This window comes from Tinamus guttatus, unplaced genomic scaffold, assembly GCF_059628265.1.
Source record: "Tinamus guttatus ecotype Peru unplaced genomic scaffold, ASM5962826v1 Tinamus_guttatus_pri_ptg000236l, whole genome shotgun sequence".
NCBI lineage: Eukaryota > Metazoa > Chordata > Aves > Tinamiformes > Tinamidae > Tinamus > Tinamus guttatus.
Window position 1 is genome coordinate 130925 of NW_028288770.1, and position 23419 is coordinate 154343.

The following is a 23419-nucleotide window of genomic DNA, read 5'->3' on the forward strand; positions in this document are numbered from 1 at the left end:
GGAATTAGGATATATTTTAATCTCATCTAAATACCAATGAAATGTCAGAGGGAAAAAGAATAACTGGGGAGGTAGATCAAAGCAATAGCTGTGGTGTTGCTACTTCGTGCCAGTGAATTGTGAGCATCAGACTGCAGGCTTGGGTCTCTTTATTTTTTCCTTTCTCTCCACATTCACACCTTCCTTTCTTCTTTGCGATACCACATAAAGACATGTAAGTGATCTCCTCAGGTTTTATTTCTTAAAAAAAAAAAAAAAAAAAAAAGTAAAATTATGGCCTCAGTGAAATGAGCATAATCGCAGTATTATTTTAAGGTGAAGCCAAGGACTTAGTAGACCTTGAGAAGTACAACTAAGATAACATTGCCATTAGTGTTTTACCAGTTGTCCGATCAGTTACCTACAGTCCTTTAAAGGGAATGTTAGTTTACATGTCTCATGTCCACCCAGAGGGAGGAACTCCTCGTGTCTCCAACCCCAGTACATACAGTAGGGATTTTTCTTGTAATTATGCGGGAACAAAGAACCGCAGTCCAAACTGTCTAAATTTGATTTCTGGAGATATTAATCAGTTATAGTGATCCAGTAATGTTGCTGGATATTTTAGTAACTAAATAGATTATTAAAAATTTAGGCATTAAAAATTACAGGCAAGCCACTGAAAAAGAAATCTCTGTCAATATCATGGATTTTATTCACAGATTTTTTTATAAGAAGAGCTGTCAGCTGTGTTCCATCCAGAACAGAATAAGAAATAAGAATGTGTTTTCTTACTTTTGACTATAAATGTTTATATTCACGTTAATTGTATGATATGGATTTGATATGGATTAGTAGTGATATTGCCAGGAAGTGTGTGAGAGTAGAGGGGGGTTTTTAAACAAAGTTTGGCCCTTAAAACTTGTCCGTGATATGTGTCCTGAACCTTTGAGTTGGAAGGCTCTCCATGTATGTATTGACAGATAACAAAACAACTTTCTTACAGCATCAGAGGGAATATAAACAAGAGTATCTGTATGTTGTGATCTGCTCTTGGAAGGGTAGAATGCTCCAGGCTTTGCATGAGTAATATGAAAATAATAAAGGGTTTGAAAAATCTCATCCTTTTGAGTATACGTGTTGGGTTTTTTATCCTATACAAGTATAGTATGGGATGTCCTGGTTCCTGTTTATTGAAGTTTTTATTCATATATATATATATATATATATATATATGCGTGTATATCTTTATGGCTTCCCTTTAGTTGGACTTTACAGCTCAACACACTTGGTATTCTAAACTTGTGCGTGCCTGCAGTGGTAAGCAGGTTTTGTTCTCATTCAGCCAGGATTGACAACAGCAGTACTTAGTGTTCCTCGCTACCAGGTAGCGCACTCATGTCCAGACTTTCCAGCATAAGGAAAGCAGGAGGGCTACACCTCACCTCAGACAGAAGGTCTTGCAGAAGTTTGCAGCAGTTTCTTTGACCTGGTTTGGTTCCTTTGCGTGAGCCAGAAGACAGGAGAGGAGGTGAGTCCCTGGAATCCATGTGATCACTAGGGATCTCAGAAGGAGATCATGTTGTGTCCAGGCAGGGATTTCCGCAGCTCAGAGCGTCTCAGGGAGCTCTTCTCCTCTTTCAAATGGGGTCTCACTGCCAGTCTTTGATAGCTTCAGACACCTATGTGGTTTCATTTAGGCATTCATTAGGCATTCATTTAAATTCACTCAAAAATCAGGGGTTAGCAAACATTTCTGATTTTGGTATTTTTTGTTGTAGAGACCTTTGAGCCCCAAAGGCCGGAGGTGGGATTCTGATTGTCTAGCCACACTTCAGACTGGCCTGCCCCTAACCTTGAGTGCTGCAGGAGGCTTGTAGGGCATCTGGATAGCAGCAGAATTTTCAGCTCCCTCCTGTTTATTTAGTCCAGTTCTGTAACAGGTCACTATCTGTTTAGTATCCAAGCCCAAGCCCTAGCAGGCAAGGAACTACCAGTTTGTTTTCCAGAGGTAAATTCATTGACATGAATTATTTGAATCTCTCGTCTGCCGATTTGTCTTTAAACACTGTTTTGAGAGCAATGAGGTTTTCAACGCTTAAAGCCATTTCTTTATCAACGCTCAATGCCCTGAGCCTGTTGTGTCTGACTTTCAGACGGGAGAGAGGCAATTGCATGGAAGAATAACCGTGTCCTTGGTTTCTTCTTCCCATTTCCTCTTTTCTTGCTCTGCTGCATCCTACTACATAAAGTTCATAGGCTGTATCTTCTGTGATATACCACATCTCTGGTGTCCATGAGAGGCATTATAGAAATTGCCTTGCCACAGTTAATCAAAGATAACAAAGTCCAGCTGGAAGAGTAGCTGATTGAGGAGAAATGGGATATGTTATAAAGAAACTACAGTTGCCATCAGATCCTAGTAGTAAGATAACAGAATCTAAGGAGGGTCTGTAGGGGGTGTTGGTCTGAGATGGCCATTTTACACAGACAGTTAATTTGATCAAGATCTAGCTTCTTACAGAAACTAGAGCTTGGAAAGTTTGCGATCACTCATATTTTTTAAGTCTTCCTAACCTTTGTGATGTGATTATGCAAGCTTATCATATTTTAGCATAGTCTATTGAGAATTTGCATTCAAAACAAAAAGAATTAGTTCCTTGCAAATACGTAAAGGCAACACTGACAGCTCTGGATAACAAACAGTGATTCTGTGACCAGTAACCGAATAGTTGCTTACATTATTGGCTCTCTAAAATCTTCATTTTGGTCAGGGAGCGGTCTGTAGTATACAACACATGGGATTACAGAATGTGCAAGTACTGTGTGGAAAATAACAGAAGTGACAGAAGAAATCACTAAGGTAATCATAGGGGAAGGGCGATAAATGTGTATGAATAAAGGTTGCTCTGAGTCTTATTTAAGTCTTGACAGTATTTCTGCAAATATTTTTGCTGAATTATGTAAGAGCTAATGATAAAAAGTATGGTATGTGGATGATGTAGAAAGATTTATGATGCATTTTCCTAGTATTTTCCCAGTAGGGCTAGTTTTTCTTTCCTTCCTACTATAGGCATCAGTGTAGTGTTTTTTTTTTTTTTTTTTTTTTTTTAACATATCTTTCCTGCACAACATGTAGAAAGCTGCTTTATTAGAGCTTTTTTTTTGGTTTTGTTTTGTTTTCTTTTCTTTTCCTCAGCAAATTGGCTGAAATGCCCTCCACTTGCATAATGCTTTCCCTATATTCAGGATCATAACCTGGCATATTTGGGGAGAGGAAAAGAGGAGAGACTCTAACTGTTTTTGTAGAAAATGTGAGTAAAATGAGTTAAGACTATAATATTGTAAGTCAGGTGAGTGGCATAAAGCCATTCTCACACAACTAGTTCATTGTGCATGAGGTCTGCCTATGAGACCAAGGCTATGAAGTGGTGGCGTCTTATTTCACTGACAGAAATGCAGTCATGCTAATACAGACCGTACAAGGTGCCTAGTGTCCTTAAAGCAGTGTAAATTGTGTTCAGAGCAAAATAACTTTGATTAATTGATCTTTCCTAGCCCGTGAAAAACTGGCAGACACAGAAGTACTAATGAATTACAATGCAATATGTGTCTTGCTGCTTCCTGTCTGATTGTCGCTGCAGTAAGTTGGGCACATTCTTGTGCTGTGTTATTGAGTTGTCCTGCAGGTTGTCATTGCACATTGTCAGAAGGCGCCCTTATGGAACAAAGCTCTTTGGAGTATATTGAAAAAATTGATGGGAACGGGCAGGGAAGGGTCAGCCTGTGCTAGCAGGCAGAAAAGGCGCTCGGTGAGCTCTCCTTTCAGAGCAGCCACTGGGCTAGTCCCCCCACTCACAGGATGTGCCTGGGGCAGGGATTCAGAAGCCATCTCCAGCTTTTGAGTGGAACTAGCAATGTGTTACAAATACCTCCACAGGCTGGCCAGGCCTTCTTCGCTGCACCATGGGGAAACAGAAGGTAGCCTTCAGATAGCAGCGTTGCAGCCAGGCTGGAAGGTGGCTGTAGGATTGTTATCCTTAGCCAATGTCATGATTGGTATGAACCACCAGGCTGATAAAGGAGAAAGATAATCAGCTTGAACTAGTGACCATTTTACAGGGCACTTCTGAAGAAAGAACTATATGGGAGTATGTTTGGCAAGGTTTACAAAGTTCTGGCCTGCTTGTCTCCCTAAACTTCCTCTGGCAAATATCTGTAAAGAGCATCTTATTGTGAGAAAAAGTCCTTTACAGTTTCACCAGGAAAGAGGATGGTGGGAGAGCACAGTAAGGCAACTCCATCTCTGCAAAGGAAATATGTGGCACCACCTGTTGAAGGGCCTCTGTGATCTTGGTTGTATCAGGTCTTCATACAGTTTGATGTTGCATCTGAATGTGGTTTGCAGGCTATTTGAGGAAGAGAGTTGATAAAGATAGTTGTCATTGCGCATTGTCAGAAGGGGCCCTTATGGAACAAAGCTCTCCGGAGTATATTGCAAAATTGGATGGAAACGAAGATAGATAAAGATATACAGTCTTAATTTTTCAGTGCAAAGAACTTTGAAAAACTAACTTAGAGGAATGTGGCATGTGCTTTTGAAATCTAAGGCCCAAAACGTAGCCTAAGGCTAAAAGGATAAGGAAAAGCACTTCCAGTAACAGCTGTGGAAGTTGTCCCCTGGGAATGACTCTGGTTCTTGTGCCTGTCATAGAGCAGTGGATGTATTGGGATGAATTTGGGAGACTGCTCGAAGGATAATCTCGAGTTAGGTTTGTTTTGTTGCTACACACAAAATATGGGAGCTTTTCCAGCCACTTGAGAAGCACAGAAAATCCCTCGATCAGCATTAGCTCTCTGAGGAATACGTTTGGAGTGCAAGATTTATGGAGCACTCGAAATAACTTTGTGCCACTCAGCGCTCCTGATCCCAAACCCAGGCAGAAACACGTTTGTTCCAAGTGATCTCACTTGCTGCTGGGTAGCATTAACAAACGTTTCCAAGTCCCTGATTGCTGCCATTACCAGTGCCATTCACTTACTGTCCCTTACCTCAGGGGTACTTTTCTAACTGGTGTTGGTGCTTAAATTACTCCTTTTCTGGTAACCCAATGACTTAGTGAGACTTGAAAAAGGAGGGATCCATTAGTAGGAGGGAACCAAAGACAGAATTGCTTTTTACTGTTTATCCAAGCAATCTGTGGAAAAAAAGGAGTTGGAGATTTGCTCCTGCTATTCTGTAATCTGTTGTCTGGAAAGGATAATGACGTGACGGAGTCCCTTGGCCTTCTGAAATCCGTTTTGAAGGCATAGCTGCTCAGTCCTGGGTGTAGTTGTTTCATGTGGAACTTTTTGGAGTATTTCTGTTTAGGGTGTTACAAACTTACATCTGTGATACAAGTTGCCTGTCTAGTCAGGAAATCTAAAAGGTTACTTAGATTGCATGTAGTGCTGAGATAGGTGCCAGGATGTCAAAGAGGATTCAGAGTTTAAAAACACAAACAAAAACCCTTAGCTATTGGCAGTAGTCTTTCCTGGTTGTTTTGTTATGAAACTGTATGGATGTCTGTGCTTGTGTGGGACACCTTCCGCGTCTTTGTCCAAGCTGTGAGCAAATCCTCAAGATACTTCTTATCAATCACATATAAACTGATTTTGATGGTGCATCCAAACAGCTTACTTTTAGTTCTTCTCATTTCTGTATGAAGACTGGCTGCTGATACCAATTATTCCTGGATGGAACCACAGAGTCGGAAAGAAATTTGGCATGAAGTATAAGGTCTAAGTAGCGCAAGAAATAAGACAATTCAAAATTACTGACAATAGCCAGTTCTGATGTTGCTACCTTTGCCACAAAGATCTGCTTCTGCACTCACTAATGTCACTCACTGTTAGTGAGTCACTAATGTGCGGGTAAAATTCTATGTTCGTCTTGTCAACTGTCTGCTGTCTGAGTCTGAATACCTTTGGGACTGAAGCATCCTGGAGAGGACTCTTGCCATGTCCCACACAGGGTAAATATTTTCTTAAATAGCAGGGGAAGTAGTAGTCTTGGGGCAGGGAAAAAAAGGGGAGAAGATAGCTCAAAAAAAAGATATATTGATTAAAATTTCTTAATTCAGGAATGAGTTTATGTTTTTTCTGGCTTTATAGAATCAGGATATATTTCTCCTAAAACTTTTTTTTGAGTCAAGAGGAAGGGGTATTTGTGACAGTGATGTGAAAGGGAGTTGTCTTTGGAGTCAAAATCTCATGCTTAATTGTTTTGAAAATTGGAACCAAAGCTTTAAACTATGAACAGCTGGAAGGATTTGAGTACAGGCTGGGTAGGCTGGCTGCGGCCTAAACCGTGGAAAAGCCAGGCAGCCAACATGGTTCATTGCCTGGAATTTGGGTCTCATTTTCACATTCAGCTCCAGAGTCTGTCTATGACAGTAATCCTGCCTGGAAACAACAAAAGTTTGGACCACGGTCACTATGGGAGGCCAGAGATGAAAGGAGGGCACTTTTTTGCCTCTAGTTATGGAAGGGAGAAGATAGAAGTACAGAAGGGAGGAGTATAAGCAAGGGGAATAACTTACTGCTGCGTTGGTACTTGCAGGAACCTTTCCTTTTCCTGAGAAGGAGTTTACAGTTTAATAATAATTCATAACAGAAGGTTTCTGTGCTTGACATCAAACACTTAAAGAACTGGTTTTCTGTTTCAGACGTAAGAGTGTTTATGTGCTTTTTCCCACTACAACATTTGGTTTTATAAGCCTAGCATGATTTTATGTGCATGTATAAATAGCTCGTGTTGAAATGTGTATGTATATGCATATACAAACACTGGTAAAATCTCCAGGCACTCAGCCAAGATAGCCAGCAAGAGAAGACGGTGATGATGGGCATCATTCATGATGTTGCTGCAAAATACTAATAATTATTATTATTATGGTGATATTAGAAGTAGTATAAACCTTATTGTAGATAGATATTCAGGGTAAAGTGTTGGGCACTTTGGAGGGGTTGCATATGAGATTGTGAGAGACATGTGGCATATCCTGTTAGATATTTTGGATGAGTTGTCAGCTGGGACATCTACCTATACCCATCTCGTGCTGTATCTTGCTGAATCTATGGCACTCTTACCTTGGATATTTCCTTCTGGTGTCAGCAGTGTGCGGTTGTGCTCGTTCTGGGGGCCTGTTCCCGTTCTCTCGCAACCCCGTCCTTCCTGGTGCGCCAGCCGCGTGCCTCCCCGTGCCCTGGCTGCGACTCCCGGGCCCGCGCCCCGCAGGGCTGCAGCACAGCCCTGTGTGGACAGGCAGCGCCACGGCAAACCTCTGCTTGCATCTCCAGGAAATGTGTTCAGAGGGCAGCTGATCACATCTTTTCTGCCATCTCCATCTTGCTGCAAGCTGTGAAAAGCACCAGCGCTTCAGAATGCTGAACATGTAATATCAAAAAGGCAGAGGAGAAGGGGAGCATTTGGTTCCAGTATAAGTAGTGTATTTATGTTTTTAATTAAGGCTTATTTTTCAAAAATCTTTGTTTTTCAAATTAAATGAGTTCACATGCTATGTTAAACATTTCCTTACCTCACATGGCGTTATGATATAGGAGCTGCTCCCACTAGGCCGGAGATCATGGCAGTGTAAATGGAAACACAGTGAGAAAAGCCTTGAGGCGGGCAGAAGGCCTCTCCCCTAGCAGATGTTTTTAAAGCTGTCACACTACCTTGGTGCTGGTCCGAGCTATTTTTTGCCGTCTTCTCCTCTAAGCTCACTGTAGATCACTGTCCTATCATCGCTTTATTGGTCTACAGTGAAAGAAGAACAAAAACTTGGGATCAGATACTGCTGTGTGTCAATCCTCTGTTAAATGTGAGAGAGAAAAGGCAAGCTGAAGTGCACACGGGATTGCAGAATTAAATGTCTTGATTTAGTCACTTACTGACATTATTATGAATGAGAACTTTGACACCAGCAAAGAAGTACAGCCTGTATCACCTTTTGAGAAAGATTAGATGTGGCTTCTTAACCCCCCCTTCCCTTTTCCCCCTTCTTTTGGAAAATTTTGTTCTGTGGGCACAAATGTCGTTGATCACAGATGTGACATGCATAGGGAGAAAAGCAAACGGTCACCTAATTGTGAGTTCTCTCTTTGTGAACCTGAGGTGGGGGAAATCTGTGCACTTGCTCTTTCTAAACAAGTTTCCAGCATGTATTTCTTTGTCAAAGGCTGAATCTTGACCTGAAACACTGCTCTTTAGTCACTGTATCTCCTAATCATAATAAATGAAGCTATGCCCTCTGCTCCACCTGGAGCTTTTATAAGCAGCATGTTGTGATCCCTAGGCTTCTGTATATTTATACAGGAAAGAGACTACTATGGTGGTTGTAGAGAAGCACATGTTTTATTTGCAAATTGAAGTGAAATCATATGTTTACAGTGTGTGTGACTTGGAGAAGAAGGATCTGATCAGGTTGGTCTTAAACAAAGCGTAGGGACTGTAGAAACTTTTTAAAATTCATTTGTGTTGCAAAGAAATGGGTGATTACTAAAAGGGGAGGGGAGGTGAAAGGTTGGTAGGAAATACACCGATCCAATTCATACGGGGTAGAAGGTTCACCCACATGTGTTAGGGCTGGCACCAGCCGTGGGAACACGCTGCTGTCTTGCTGGCAGTCCTGCGCAGTCACAGGTTCAAGTGCTGCCAGGGTGCCCACAGTCTGCAGCTGGCCACAGTGTGCAGTGCAGTGTGCTTTCGAAAAGCCCCTTCTCTGCCATATCTCTGTCCTCCTCCTGAGCAGAGGCAGTGGCTGTGCAAGCTCCCTCTACAGCCTCCAGAAGAGCTGCGGAGTGGGGGAAGCAGAGGGACCTTCCCTTCCTCATTACCAGCTCCTCTTGTGCAGCTTGGAATTGCTTGATCTCTGCAGAAATACCAATCAGAATGAGTAAAATTGATCAATTGTTGTACAGTATCATCATCAGTGCTACCAAATTCTCATGTCCAGTGTTAAACTTAGATTTTAGCTGTCTTTTTCATGACCAGTTCGTATATTTATAAAGCTTTTAAAGCTTTAAGGTTTCCTGACAGACCATGCTAGAGTTTGCTAGGTTGTTGGTGATGTTTGTGCAGTGAGATGTGTGGAGGGGAAGACTGTTATCTGAGTGGGCAACTGCTGGCATGGAGCTGCGTGGAGAGCAAGTGTCCAGCGGAGAGCATGAGAGCACCTAGTGAGTCTGAGAGGCTCCAGTCCTAGCACCCCTATGCCCGCTGCAAGTCTTCCTGGGAATTAAAAAGCATGCCTAGAGCTAGTGGAAGAATGCTTTGTGCGTGAAGGGTTGTCGTAATTTTGACTGGAGCTCTGAAAAGCAAAGTAATTAATACTGAGGAAGAGTATTAGACTTTAAGAAAACAGATTGGAAACAACAGTGTGTTGCATTTTGCTGACACTATGAGGGCCTTGGGGAAAGAAAGTTCCTATCAAAGGTGCCTCCTGTGCAACACTGTATCTGGCCCATTATTTCATTTGGTCCTGCAGTGTTCTTGGGGAAGCGTTAGAATTTGGTCCCTGAGAAATAACTTGCGCTATGAGAAGTCCAGGCGTTTTTGTTCCAAAATACAAGCTCATTTAAGCTGTTAGACAACTTCTCTGCTCAGGCTACTTGGCATATGCAGTAAACCCAATTCCAGAATCCTTGTCAAAAGAATGATGAATCCATTCTGGTTGCATTCAGTAGGTTTTTGGCTAACGAGTACATTTTTTTCACATTGCCAAAATGATACTCTGTCAGCACAGTTGTAATGCACATGGCCTTTTCATTGCTCCTTCTGAGCTGATTCAGCATCCCTGAGGCTCCAATTTGGATAAAGGTTCATAAAACCAAATTTGTATGCAAAATGTAGCAATGTACTGTGGACATAGTCTGTATTTCAGATGACAATTCCTGTGTGGAATGAAACACCACTGATGCAGGCTGGCTGGTGTATTAAAGAGTAGCTATTATTTCAGCTGTTCTTAAATATGTCTATTTATGCCCAGATAGAGGAAAGAATAAAATCATTAATCACACTGCCACAGTAACATTGTCAAATTCGCAATTCTTAACTGTAATTCTTGCACATTAACTAATAACTTGTTTATAACTCCAAACCTGTAACACTGTTTCTTCACTATCCCTGAAAATGATCCAGTAGTTGAATCTAATTTATGTAGAGATAAGAGATGTGAGATACTCTCAGATCAAACAGAGCAGCATTCCTGTGCTCTGGAGATAACTGGAGTAAGCTGGGTAATTAAAACTGAGCTGTAGTAGCACAGTTTGGTTATTTGAAGAAGTTTTGTTGTATCTTTTTCCTCTGTAAATTAGACTGGAATCTGGCATCTGTGGCTGTTTAACGTTTACAATTCTAATTTTTGGAGTGATTTTTTTCAGTAGTGCTGGAACTCATGTTTTATAAATATCACATATGATTCTTACCTTTAATATAGATTCTATTTTGTTGGACAATAGTAAATTTTAAATTACCCCAGTTTCTAAGATGTCCAACTATGTTGCTTTTGTTTTGTGATTCATATTTGTTGTCTCGTGGCGCCTTTTAAATTGGATCCAGCTATTAGCAAAATGCACTCATTTTCCCTGAAGCTAGTCCCACATTCTGTAGATGAAAGGCTTAGTACAACTCCTTAGGTTTTTTTTTTTTTTTTTTTTTTTTTTTTTTTAAATAAAGGCATGGCTTAAATTACTTGCTTTCTAAATCTTATTTGTAGACCTCAGAAGTAAAATATTTATTTTTTGCTTGCATATGTATGACTGAGAACATGAGCAAACTAGATTATTGCAATATAACACACAAAGCTTTCTGTGTCGATGTTTGCTTTAGGCTTGTCTGATTATTGCAGCAAGGATGAGGAGAAAGTTAATCAGCAAGTATTTTATCGCCTGGGTCAAATATAGAAAATTATAGTTTTACTTCAAGATCTGTTTAAAATAGTTTTAAAATACTCTTTTTCAGGTATGTCCCTGGAAGCTTTTATTTTGATGAAGAAATATCACATATTTGATGCCTAAAATAGGCACCAAGTCAGCTTCAAGAAATATTTAACAAAAGATCATCGCCTGATAAATTATGAGGATTTTCACTAAAAATAGACTAAGTCAGTGTCATTTTTGTTTCTAAAGATTTCCCTTGCAAAAATCAAAATATGGGTAATGTTTACGTCTCAAGCGATATTGTGCAGTGTCGTGTGTTTTTTTCTAAACTGAATTGCAGAGAATTATTTGTATAAGCTGCTGTTCCTAAATGTAGGAGCTCAATGCTATTTGGCAGTGTTGTCCCTTCAAGACATATTAATTAATCAAGTACAACTTGATACTTATGAAAAAGTCAGTTTCCAAGGATCATACCTGACACAATGACCTACTACTGAGTTTTGCTTCAGTGAGATACTGTGATTTCTGGAGTGTTTTGCAAAACTTGTAGCAACAATCTTCAGTCGATGTAAAACGATGCTGGTGGAAACCTCAGCTCCATCCTTGAGAGCCGGGCTGGAGGAAAGCACAGTTTCCAAAAGAGGAGGATCCATTAGGAACCTGCGCTCCTGACGGACCTCCAGCGCCCCAGGGCCACTGCTCCTGTCCTGAGGAGTATCAGGCATTGGCAGACAGGACTCCGAGAGCCAACTCTGAGGCTGAGGAAACAGACGTGTTCCAGCTTTGGCACGTAGGTCCTGCAGCTGCCAGGGCAATGAGAGTGCGTGAGCGGTGGGCGCTCACGGATGCTCCTGCAGCCTTACAACACATGGAAGAGCCAGGCGAAGGAGCGCGCGCTCTGCCAGCAGTAACGGGAGGGCTGCTGCGAGCTGCCTTGGAGGTTCTCTTTACATTGTTATGGTGTAACCAGGCAAAGCAACATATGGTGTGCATCTCTGGACCATGCAGAAGAGCACACACAAAAGTGCAGAGAGGAAATTTGGAAAAAAAACTAACGATTTCTAATTTTTGCCACTGCGTCTTTGCTCCTGGGAGGAAAAGCCAAAAGAGCATACACAGGATGTGGTGTGGCTGGTTGGTCCTTCCACAAGCTACTTAGATTTCCAATTTTCCTTTTGATACTAGTTTGTTAAAGTGCTTGTACACATGACACATTCATTGTGCTGCAGAGCTGTGGGCCATGTTTTACTTCTCTCCCTCTGAGGACTGGATGAGAAATTGAGAACAGAAATATTTTTTTCCCGGCCTCCTCTTCAACGAATAAAATTCTCATGGTTTCGGTGTAAGTTGAGGGCTCGGATTATACTAGAAAAATTACTTCTTTGTAGTGTGTGTATCTGCATATGCTTCAGCTGCAGCTGTGGTATGTGGCAACCTGCAAGCCACACTGCATGGGGGAGTGGGAGGCCAGGAGAGCCACAAAGGTATTTTCAGCTCAGGTCATAGGATTTTTTTGCCAGTTTTGGCCAGGTGACCTTGCACATAAAGCAGTTTTGCCGACAGCTTGCCAGAGTGCAAGGTATGTCCCTAGAAAGCCAGTGGGACATGCAGTGCCTGTGCTACTGGTTTTACCAGCACTTCGATAAGAACTGGTTGTCCTGCAGTTTGCTGTCCTACAGGGGCCTCCCGGGCTTTTCAAACAGGGGAGGCAAACGTGTAATCTGAGGATAACAGACATGCTGCTTCTGCCCCAGCTGGCACACACTGCATATCCAAGCTGGGCATGTTCCAGAGTTTGTAAAGACACTGAGAAAGAGAGAAAAACAGAAGGAAAGAAAGCTTCAAACCTCACTCAACAAGTAAATATTTTTCTTTTAAACCATTTTAAAGGATGTTTATTGCCAAGAATTGGAACCCTGTAGAGGAAGGAATGGTCTCAGAAAGTGGGCACAGCTTAATTGTTCCATGTTTTGCAAAGCAGTTGGAATTCAGATCATCAGTGCTGCTAAATGCAGGACAGACAAATAGTAGATTCACACATTGAAAAGTAGAACCACATAAATAAATACGTTTACACTGAGAACTTATATTCTGATTTCCATAGAGATACTACGGTCATATCCACAGAAGTTACATGATCTGATTTTTGCACTATGTAGGCATGTGCCTGAGTTCTTAATGGAATATTCGGGTGCCTTATACCTCAAAGCACTCAGATGCTCTGAGTTTCTCCTTTTAGGATCAATAAATATTTTTATTGTATGGAAGAGGATCCCATTCTCAGAATCCAGTTCATCTGCTTATTGAACAAGATGAAATCTGAGATCCTGAGGTGTGGAAATTGAACTCGATTGCTCTCCTCCTCAATGAGTAACTAGTGTGAGTTGAGATGTAGCTGCTGCAACTCAAGATACAGGGGGGCCATGAGGAAAACACTACAGTCCCTTCCTCATCATCACCTACTTCATGCATGATATAAGAATGCGTTAGAGAGTTCTTGTTATGCAGCAACCTTTTAAATGTTTTTATGTTCTGTTAGAGGAGGGTTCAATCACCTTGCCAATGAGTAAGTAAGGAAATGCTTAGTTCGTGAGCCCTGAAGTTATGGGCCAGGCACGGATCTGCTTGGTGTGTGAGGAAATGCCCTCTCCCAGAGCTGGAGAGCCTGGGAGGGTTTGCTGGCAAAATGTTCCATGTCTCCTGGGAGAAGCAGCAGCTGGGTAGCGTTTGGGGGGTCTGCCTTATGCATGTGGGCGTCCCCGGCAAAGCGAGTTGGGCCTTGGAAAACTATTTACTTTTGTGGATTTAGCTCTGGTTCCACATGCAGGAGGAATCTTACCAGCTGTTATTTTGTCAGCAGCAATCTTTAAGAGACAGCTTTCATTCCTCACTGGTTTAACTGTTCAGTGTCTCAGACAGTGTGAGTGCAAGCTCAGTTCAGACACAAATTCCCTCAGCATTTTATTCCATTTGGAAGCTGTGTTTGAACAATTTTATATGAGAGGTCAGCTGGAAAGAGTTATCAGACACCCAAAAAAAGACTCTTTGCACCTTATGAGGACTTATGAGCATTCATCACTTCTTGATCATGTTAGTGAGGCTATCATTTAGTTACATAACTTTGTGAAATTCTTTCTTGAAAACTTCTTTCTTGAGGCTTTGGCATGGACTAGGATAACAAGTACTTCCCTTCTTATTTCCAAAAGCAACAATTTACCTGTGTCTTTCTATCATCTCCTTCTTTTCTGACTTTCATTCTCAGAGTTATCAGTACCTCTTAATTAATTGATAATAGCAGAGTTTAGACTCAAATTTCAAAAATTTTAAAACTGATTACAGTTTAGTCTTGTTATAAAAGCTGATAATGATTAGGATCTGGTCTTTCAAAAAATGGTAGGAACAACGGCTGGAGTAGCAAGTGAGAGGTTTTCATTGCACTCAGCTTTTGTCCTTGAGGGTCAGCACTGAGCTAATAATGGAATATAAAACTTAAGCTTGATCACTGCGTGCAGCTGAGGAAGCCTTGGTGCGGTGTAAGATGACACTAATGCCACAGGAGTTGTTCAGAACAAAGTCACTAATTTAAAACAAAGCCAAAATATGCATGAAGCATGCACTTCAAAGGAGTGCTTCTCACACTGTTTAAGTTATTTGTATTAATCAATAGTAATTTACTTGAAAAAATCCCTACTGTTCATTACAGCATGTTAGTAACTGTCTTTTTGTTAATGTGCATTTGGTAGCAGAGGCCGATCCTTAAGCGTAGATGGATTTTAAACCCTCTGCAAGGCACCCAAAGTCTATTACCTAGCAAAGCTATGGTGGCAGAACTGTGTTTTACTTCACTGTTTCATTACTTTTTCCCTTTAGCGTGTAGTTTAGTATTGATACAGAATTATATGTAAACTTAAACCCTCTAATCTCTTGGATTTACACTTATGTAGAGGAATTATTTCATTGCATTTTGTAGGTCTTCCAGATGTTCGTAGCCATAATCTCTCCTCTTCCCACTCCGTTTAACATTATGAAAGTAGTAACTTGCAGTTGGCTTAGAGGAAAAGAGCAGTTTGAGGTGAAGATGCTGCAAATCTGCACCTGCCCTGAAAAACATAACCTTTGTGTTCAATTTTATTTTTTACAGGAGCCACCTTTTGCCAAAAAAAAGTCTGAAAATTATCATTTACTGGCAATTAATTACAGATATAATACAAGGTTTTATTTTCTGTTTTCTTTTCCCAAAGGTCCGACATCGGTGGTGTGAACTTGTTATTAAACACAAGTACGTGCCTGGATATGGAGATGTTGAGAAGTTTCTCAGAGAAGATCAGGTCAGTTCCATTTAATTAACATTTTCAAAATAATCAGCCTTTACTGTCCAAAGTAAAATACATTTTCTTGCTCTAGATTGTCAAAAACTTGAATGTGTATTCACTTCTTGCCCTTTGCTTAAATAAATAGGATATATTCTTCCGTGTTCATTTCATGCACGCTGGAGGTGTAGTGATGCCTGAAGAATGCCTTCCAGCATTGGTTCCGCTGATGATAAGGGCAGACTGGCTGTAAATACTAGTGTGTGGATATGAGATAAATAGGTGCAAAATAGTCAGTGCTGCGAAGGCTTAAATTTCCAAGACTGCGTCCATAAAGAGAAATGTTTTGCAAGAGCCTATATTAAAGGGCTGCAGGCATCTGCAGGGTTAGGGAAGTAATGCGAGGGAATTTCTAAAGCTGGACCTGCTCTATATCTTTATTATGACATACTTAGGCCATTAGAGGACTTAAAATTCTAATTTTAACTCTGTTCTTTCAATGTCACTTTCATTCATTTTTATTCATTATGAACACTAAGAATCAAGAAATTCACTGACCAGCATATGGTATATATGTAAAAGTTATATAAAATACTGAAAATGTTGCAATGTATTTCAAAATAGGAAAGAAATTCATGTTCATGTTGACAGACAGCCAAAGATTTTCATACTTTAGACAGATATATTTTGTCACAACAGTACAGTAGAGTTCTTACAGTCTTCCATATGCTTTCTTACAACTCTAGGATATACCTCCTACTTCTAGCTCAGCCAATAAATAGGCCCCACATTTCCTTACAAGCTCTTTATTTTGATAAATATTATAAGCATAAGACAATATCAATTATGAAAATAAAAACATATATATTGTCATCATTTTAATCATATGGAAGGATGCAGGTATGTACCAGTAGATAATGAAAATAGTGCTCAAGTTTTTACAAACGTACCTGTTTTGAACTACATTGTTTTTCAGGCAAATATTATGTCAAATAAAGACTAACATTTTCTACAGTGTGGGAACGATTTTTTTTCAAATATATTTTTTAATGTGATCTCCAGTATCCTTCATTTAGCCTACTCCAGCAATTACATGCATTTTATGGCACAACCAGGTTGTGGAATGATTATGACTGAAATTAAAGCGGTTGCATGCCCTTACTGATCCTGAAAGACTTGGCTATTTTAAAAGTCTGGGAAAAATGCAAATGTGGCTATTTAATCCTTTTCAGGATTACTAAAACCCAGTATGTTTACCGAGTTTTAATATTTGGGTTTGCGGAAAATTATTAACGCTGGGTAGAGAGAAGTAATTCCTATTTGGAACAAAATCTCATCATTCTGAAGTTCTCTAGGAAAGGAACTGGAGCCCAGCTCCAAGACAGCCTGTCTGGTGTGACTGCCCTGCAGCTGCAGGTCGGGGAGATCTGAGCTCCTGCGTCTCCCAGTGCAAGGCAGCAGAGCCGTGGGACTGGCGAGGAGCCCGGCAGGTTTCTGTCTGACGCCTCCAAGTCTTCGTTAAATATTGGATTTCTCTTCCTGTTGAAATATGTGAATTTACCTTGTTCTTTTGTTTGGTTGTTTTTTTTTTTTTTTTCCTTTTTTTTTTTAAAAAAAAGACTTCACCAGCCAATCTGGTAAATTGGAAGGAACAGTATTAAAAATAGACTTCCAATGATATCCATATTTTCCTCTACTGCAACTATCCAAACATTGAGTACAACTGCGAAAGCTAATTTGTTAACCTGCTAGTATTTTAAGTCATATGTACGATGCTGCTTTGGTAAGTGCAACTTAACGCTTGTGGAATTCCTTGCAGTTAGATGAAAATATTTGTATAATCAGGGGAGAGAAAGAAAAAAAAAAAAAAAAAAAAAAGCTCATGTACAATGAAATTTTTGTCTCCTATAACTAGCTAGTGCTTTATTACTGCCAACAGGGCCTGGATTTTGACCCATAAACTCAGTTATCTTTCTTGATTGCTGCTATTTCCAAAATCTGGAGTCAGGAAAAGCCTGTTTTCCCTACCATACCATAGAAGAGTATGCATGTTCAACCATATTTTGAATGAGAAGAGATGATTTTGAAACACAGAGCTGACCATTTTTAGTTGATTTCTGGTCACAGAATTGCCAAATGGGCATTCTAGGATGGGCTATTTCAGTAGATGTGAACTTAATTACTGAGTATGGAAACAACACAGTTTGAAAGAAATTATTTAACCTATTAGAGGAAGAACAAGCCACCTTCTTAAAGGACATTTGAAAGTATTTCAGGTAGTGGATATAAGAGAACAGATTTCAATCTGGCATATGGTAAGAAAAATAGAGTAGGGAGGCTTATATTAATGTTCCTTTGTTAAATGAGTGCTTGATACAATATAAAGATGGTGTTTCTGAAGCAAAAAACAGCTGGAGAACATTTATGTATGGAGGTGCGAGCATGTGTCATAAAGTATATGGCCTTCTTTCGGGGGTAGTGGGTTTTTTTTTTTTTTTCATTCAGTGAGTTCTGTGAGTTATATGGAACAAAATCTTGCTCATCGGTCACAGCTGGTGGTAGGGTGAATGTGTGTTTTGTTCCTATTGCAGGCAATGGGTGTGTACCTCTACGGGGAGCTGATGGTGAACGAAGATGCAAAACAACAGGAGCTTGCCCATAAATGCTTTGCTGCAGCACGAGAGCACATGGATGTGTCCTCCGCCAAAGTGGTGGCAGAGATGTTATTCTGAAGAGGTGATTTTTTATTTATTTATTTTAATTGAAGGTGCTGGTTTTACCTCATGCAAAAAGGATACGATAGCCCACTAAACATAGTGAACTTTGCTGTCCCATAGAGTTTGTGGTTGCTTAGTTCAAGCAATTAGTCCTGCTGCATTCCGTGTTTTCAAACCCAGCTGCTGGAGCAGCAAGGTGACTGCCTGCAGGCAGCACGTGCAGAGCACGGAGGGCTTTGCCCCAGGCTCTCCAAGGGCTGCGAGTGGCAACGGCTGAGCCGGGCTCCCGCGCAGTTGCCGTCCACTCTGCATTCTTCATGCCGTTTGCAGAGCTTTTTAAAATCACAACTGTGTGAGAAGCAATCGTGTTTAATAAAGCTGCATTTTTGACTTGAGAAGCAGCCCAGTCTTTGAAAAGAATCTGCACCCATAAAGGAATTAGGAAATCGTGCATCTGAAAGCAAATCCTAATTTTCTAATTCAAACAAATCTGCGCTGTCAGGTCTCTGACATCTGAAAGTGAGGTAAGAGCAGTAACCCTGACATTAAGAAGCTGCTTAATGTTCTTCATACTCCATTTAGTTTGCTTCTGAAATAAAAGAGTAGAGAAAAAGCAAAATACCAAGAAATAGTCACCAGCTAAAGGTTGATACAGGCTTTAAAGTGGTCCTTTGCAGAGATATTGTCCATCTTGCCATCTAGGTGGGTAGCCTGAGGTAACCTTCCAGTGTTTTTACACGCAGGTTTAGCACACAACTGATTAGGATTGGTATGAAGATCTTTTTCAGTACAGCATACCTCAGATTTTTGCCTGATCATGTAACTCATCCATCAGGCTCGTTGCCTTGGTTTTTCACATAACTTTACAGTTGATTTCTCGTATCAAAATCAGACATCTAATTTAGCAAAATCATCATTTTTGTAATTGTTTATGAACAGGAATCTTAATTCTCTTCCCCATTCAAGCCTGTACACATGGTCAGAACTTGATACGCCATCCCGTTTGAATTTGTGACATGACTTTATTTGTAAGGAATACAGCACATTCCATAAAAACAATTTGTTTATGAATAGCCCTGTTCTTCTTCTGGTTAGACAAGAGCTGTTCCTGTCAGGAAGTCTTTGGGGGAAATGTGGATTAAGCCATAGCTTGCTAGGGGATTAGTTATGGTGGGAGAGTCATATTCTAAAACAGCTATATGACTATGGGGCTATAACAACTGGTTTATAAAAACAATACTTACAACTTATAAACCAATTATCAAAGATGCATCCAAGTTTGAGAGTTATTATATTCAACATTTATTTATTCTGGTACCTGCCTTTAGTTGTTCAGAAGTTTACTGAAGGCCAGAGAGATGCAGTTTGTTCTTCTGTCTTCCTATACTTTGTTTCATATTAAAATAAAAACTAAAATTTCTACAAGTCTCCAGTGGTAAGTATGTGTTAGCGTAGTCAGAAGTTACCTGTCTGACTTTTAGATGGACTAGGAATGCAAGCATGCTGAATAAATAAATTAGATAAATAAATGTGCTAAATAATAAATAAAAATCTAAAGAAACTGGTCGGGGAACAGCACCCTTAAGAAATATACCTCTTGTTCTAAACTTGAACATGCGAGGGATAAATAAATGAACAGGTTTCTTTCAATGTTGTGGCTGCTTGGGTTCCTGGCATGATGATTTGTGACTTAAGATTAAAATCACATTGCCAGGGATTACCACGTAGCCACAAGCCGAGCTGCCGCCGTGAGAGCCGCCGCCGCCAGCGGGCCGGCCCCTCGCAGCGCCCGCGGCAGCGCAGCGCAGCGCAGCGCCGTGAGGCCTCCCTGCCGCGGCGCAGAGCTTAGCTGGCTGCTGAACAGTGGTTCTCTGCTCTGTGTTCACAGTGGCTAAGTTCTGCGCCCGGCAGGAGAGACGAGCACGGCCGCGCGGCCCGCGCACCTCGGGAGGCGGCGTGCGCAGCGCGGGAGGCGGCGGGCCCTGCCCTCCGCACCGGCTGGGCCGCGGTGCTTGTCTGGAAGACAGAGGAAATAATAAATGTTTGTGACTTCAAAATGGAACCGTCTGTAAAACTGTGTTTTGTAAAGCAGTCTCTTTGCGGGTGCCCTCACGGTCGCTCTGCGGGTGGCACGTAGCGATCTGCGTCGTTTGCAGGAAATGGTCGTTGGCGACTGGAGCTGCCCCTTGCGGCTGCCGCCGTTCCAGGCTGTTGATGGACCCGTCCTCCGGTGCCTACTGAGCTGATATCAGTTCTGATTTTATACACTGGCTCAGTTCAGCAGGAACAGGAGTCGGGCCCTAGAGCAAAAAGATGTTCCTTTCCCGAGAGCCTGTGAAAAAGGTTGTTACCGTTTTCTCTCTAAGACCAAATTAGTAGCCATTACGCTGTCCTGCTGTTGAACGCCAAATGTGTAAGGTGGAAAACCTACCCAGGTAGCCTTAGGGAAGCACTGGCTAAACACACCAAGGCAGGTGGGGTGTGTGCAGACCACTACAGTGTTACTGCAGTAAGTAAGTGACCTCTAGCATCCTACTTAGAGTAGGCTGCTAATAACTGAGGGAATGTGTTTGCACTTTGGCTCTTCTCAGTAGGGCTTCTTGTTAGGGCAGTGCTTCAGATCTACAGAGAGCTCCTGTTAGGTACTTACACTCTTGACTAGACAAAAAATAGGAGGAATAGTGTTTTTAGAGATACGATTACAAATTTATCTTTGTAACTTAAGCCCCACAACCACAGTTATGCTCTGCTAGCAACCTAAAGAATAACCCCATTTTAAAAACTGGGCCAGTTATTAAGAACGCACAGGTACTTCTTCACTGTGACAGAGTAATAACTTTTACTGCTGTTTCCGTTGCAGGAAAGATCACAGAGAATTCTCTTAATATATCTGCTACTAAACCCTAGTGGTACTAGGGTTTCATTGACCCAAGACATCAAAGGAAGGATTATGTGACTAAATCAATCAGCTGACAGAAACATTTACCTCTCAGTGTTTACGGTTTCCAGAGGCTCACTGTAACCAGGAACACCTAAAATACACACGCGTACACACACGTCCCCGTGGCTCAAGGTAGCTGTTCCGTACAGGCTCTTTGGGTTTCATCCTTGCTGTTTTGAGGCTACAGCCCCCTCCAAGGGGCAGATGTCAAGCACTTGCTCTGACTGCCTAATGCAGCCCAGTAACTAGGCCAACGTAGGAACCATTGAAATCAGGTGAACTTATATTTTGTATTTAACATTTTGTCTGCAACTTCTATATCAAATTAAGAAGTTTATGTAAGAAGTCCGTCAGTTGTGAGGGAGAGGGAGAGGATTTGGGGGTGGAGCAGGCTGTGAAAAGTTACCAGCCCCTCTTGGGGTGTCGCGGGGGTGAGGAAAATAGGAAGAGAAGCGCCTGTGCGTCTTGCATAGGCTAACTTCTGCCGTAAATGTTAGACCTTCTGTTGCCGAAAATGTTTCCTTTCCCCTTATGCTGCACCTTTTGTACACTACTATATCAAGGGTAGCGCCTCTTCTCCAGGAATGCGCTGCTCCACCGATCACAAGACGTCTCAAATGTTCCCTTCAGCAAATGAGCCTTTAAAAAAACAGGGGGAAGAAAAATAGTGAATATGTTTTCTTTGTATGTTACTGTTTTTACATCAAATACTCTTGTAAAAATAAATATATTTTTAAAAAGTATGTGTAGTTTCTCTATTATATAGCAGCTCAAAAGTTAATTTATAAGCTTTATAAAAGCAATTTGTATCCTTTCTTACTGTGGCTAATTGCAGTTAGTTGATAGATATTGACAAGAAAAATTAAACACAGAGGTTCTGTTGCCCCAAATCACCTGGGCCTCCCTACTTGGGAACTGACCCACAGGACACTGCTGTCTCCACACTCCCCCTTCCCGGCAGTAGTTCGTACCCAGCATTATTAAGACAAATCAAGACAGTAGCAATCTGGAGAGACATTGCAGATATCACCAAGTTCTTGTTTCCTAAAAGCAATCTAAGAAGTTTTCCTTTTTTGTTTTGTTTTGGGTTTTTTTTTTAAAGCAACAGCAGTTTGGTTCTGCTGCTACAGCTGCTCCGATCTCTCTAAACAGCCTCAACAAGAGTGAGAACTCGAAAAGGGATTTCCCTGCCTCTGCCAAAGTGTAGCCTGGTGCTCCACACGTTGGAGGGACTGAGAAAGAGAAGCGGGAAACAGAAAGTCCCTAATGCCCTCAGAAATGGGAAAGAAAGGACAGGCCTGACCCGATTTGGGGTTTTTGTGCCCTGTCTTTGCTCATCAAAGCCCTGTTGGCAGCAAAGGAGAACAGAGGACAGTGAGATAGATAAATGTATTTGTTATAAAGTAGTTCCCCTCACCCCCTTAAATAGAAGCTAGTGTAAAATCTTTATGAACTGCATAAAAGCAAAATGAGGCAGGAGCCACACAGCCTTGCTGACTTCTAACAGACGCTGCTGAAACCTTCGCAGAGAAAGACAAGTACTGTTTGTTTTATGAAAGATCCTCCCAAGGTAGGTGTTCCCCTAGTAATTTCCTTGGGGGGAGGGGGGGACGTTATCTGTTTATCACAGCCAATGCTAATTGTAGTAAATAAAGGCACCCAAAGAAACAGTGGCAAAACTTCTTGTAGCCAAAATTGTTACTTGTAACAGCTTATATCACTACCCCTTCAGCGCACTAAAATCAGGGCGGGGGGGGGGGGGGCTATTGGCTGCCAATTTGTTGTTAAACAGCGCTTTCTAAAGAACAAGCAGAATAAAGAATAACGATCAGGCATTTGGAGGAATGGCAAAAAAAATGTTACAAAGGCAAAGCTCTGATTTGGAGGAGGAAAGAAAGAGTCCTGGAGGGGAGCCTGTCCCGGGTAGAGGACACAGTGACGAGCACCGTGCCTGCGGGGGACAAGGCACAGAATCACCGAGTGGTTGAGGTTGGAAGGGACCTCTAGACACCATCCAAGCTGCTTCTGTTTCACACTCAGCCCCCTGAATAAAATTGAGCGTTTTGATCTTTTTTGGCCATTTCTCAGCATACAGGTAATTAACAGTACTTTGCACTGCATTGCTATTCTTACTCAAGAACAGCGGGTGGCTGGGATCGATTCGTTCCTGGATGCGGCTTTTGGCTGTAGAAGAATGAGCTGAGACGTGACGAGTGGTCCGAGCCGGCGGCTGCAGCTGCTGCCCCGCAGGATCCTGCCCGCTTGGGCCTGCCCTCGGCTGGTCCTGGTCCCACGGCCGGAGCGCGGAGCCCTGCGCGGGGCGGGCCGGGGGAGCGCTGAGCTCGGCTGCCTTGCGGGAAGGTTCACTTGTTTTGTTAAGCCTCGGGGCACGGACTCCTCTGCGCTCGTCAGCACGGAGGAGGAAACAGAATGTGCCATCCTCGTGAGAACAGCCCTGCAAACACTGCTGAAAGGGGTTTTTGTAGCGTGCTGCACTGTAGAAGTTTGCACATTGCCCATTTGCACACTGTGTCCCACTTCTTTTAACT

At 41.7% G+C, this 23419-nt stretch overlaps 1 protein-coding gene across 1 annotated transcript in view; it reads left to right on the forward strand.

Annotated features, from left to right (window-relative positions):
* LOC104574598 (aminopeptidase O (putative)) overlaps nucleotides 1–20985 on the forward strand; it is a 134380-nt gene extending 113395 nt beyond the window's left edge. The window contains exons 12-14 of the mRNA XM_088525674.1: nucleotides 15144–15230; nucleotides 17804–17948; nucleotides 20790–20985. Of these exons, the coding sequence (XP_088381800.1) occupies nucleotides 15144–15230; nucleotides 17804–17944 (228 nt within the window). The 3' untranslated portion in view covers nucleotides 17945–17948; nucleotides 20790–20985. The remainder of the gene's footprint in view (nucleotides 1–15143; nucleotides 15231–17803; nucleotides 17949–20789) is intronic.
* The last annotated feature ends 2434 nt before the right edge of the window (nucleotides 20986–23419 follow it).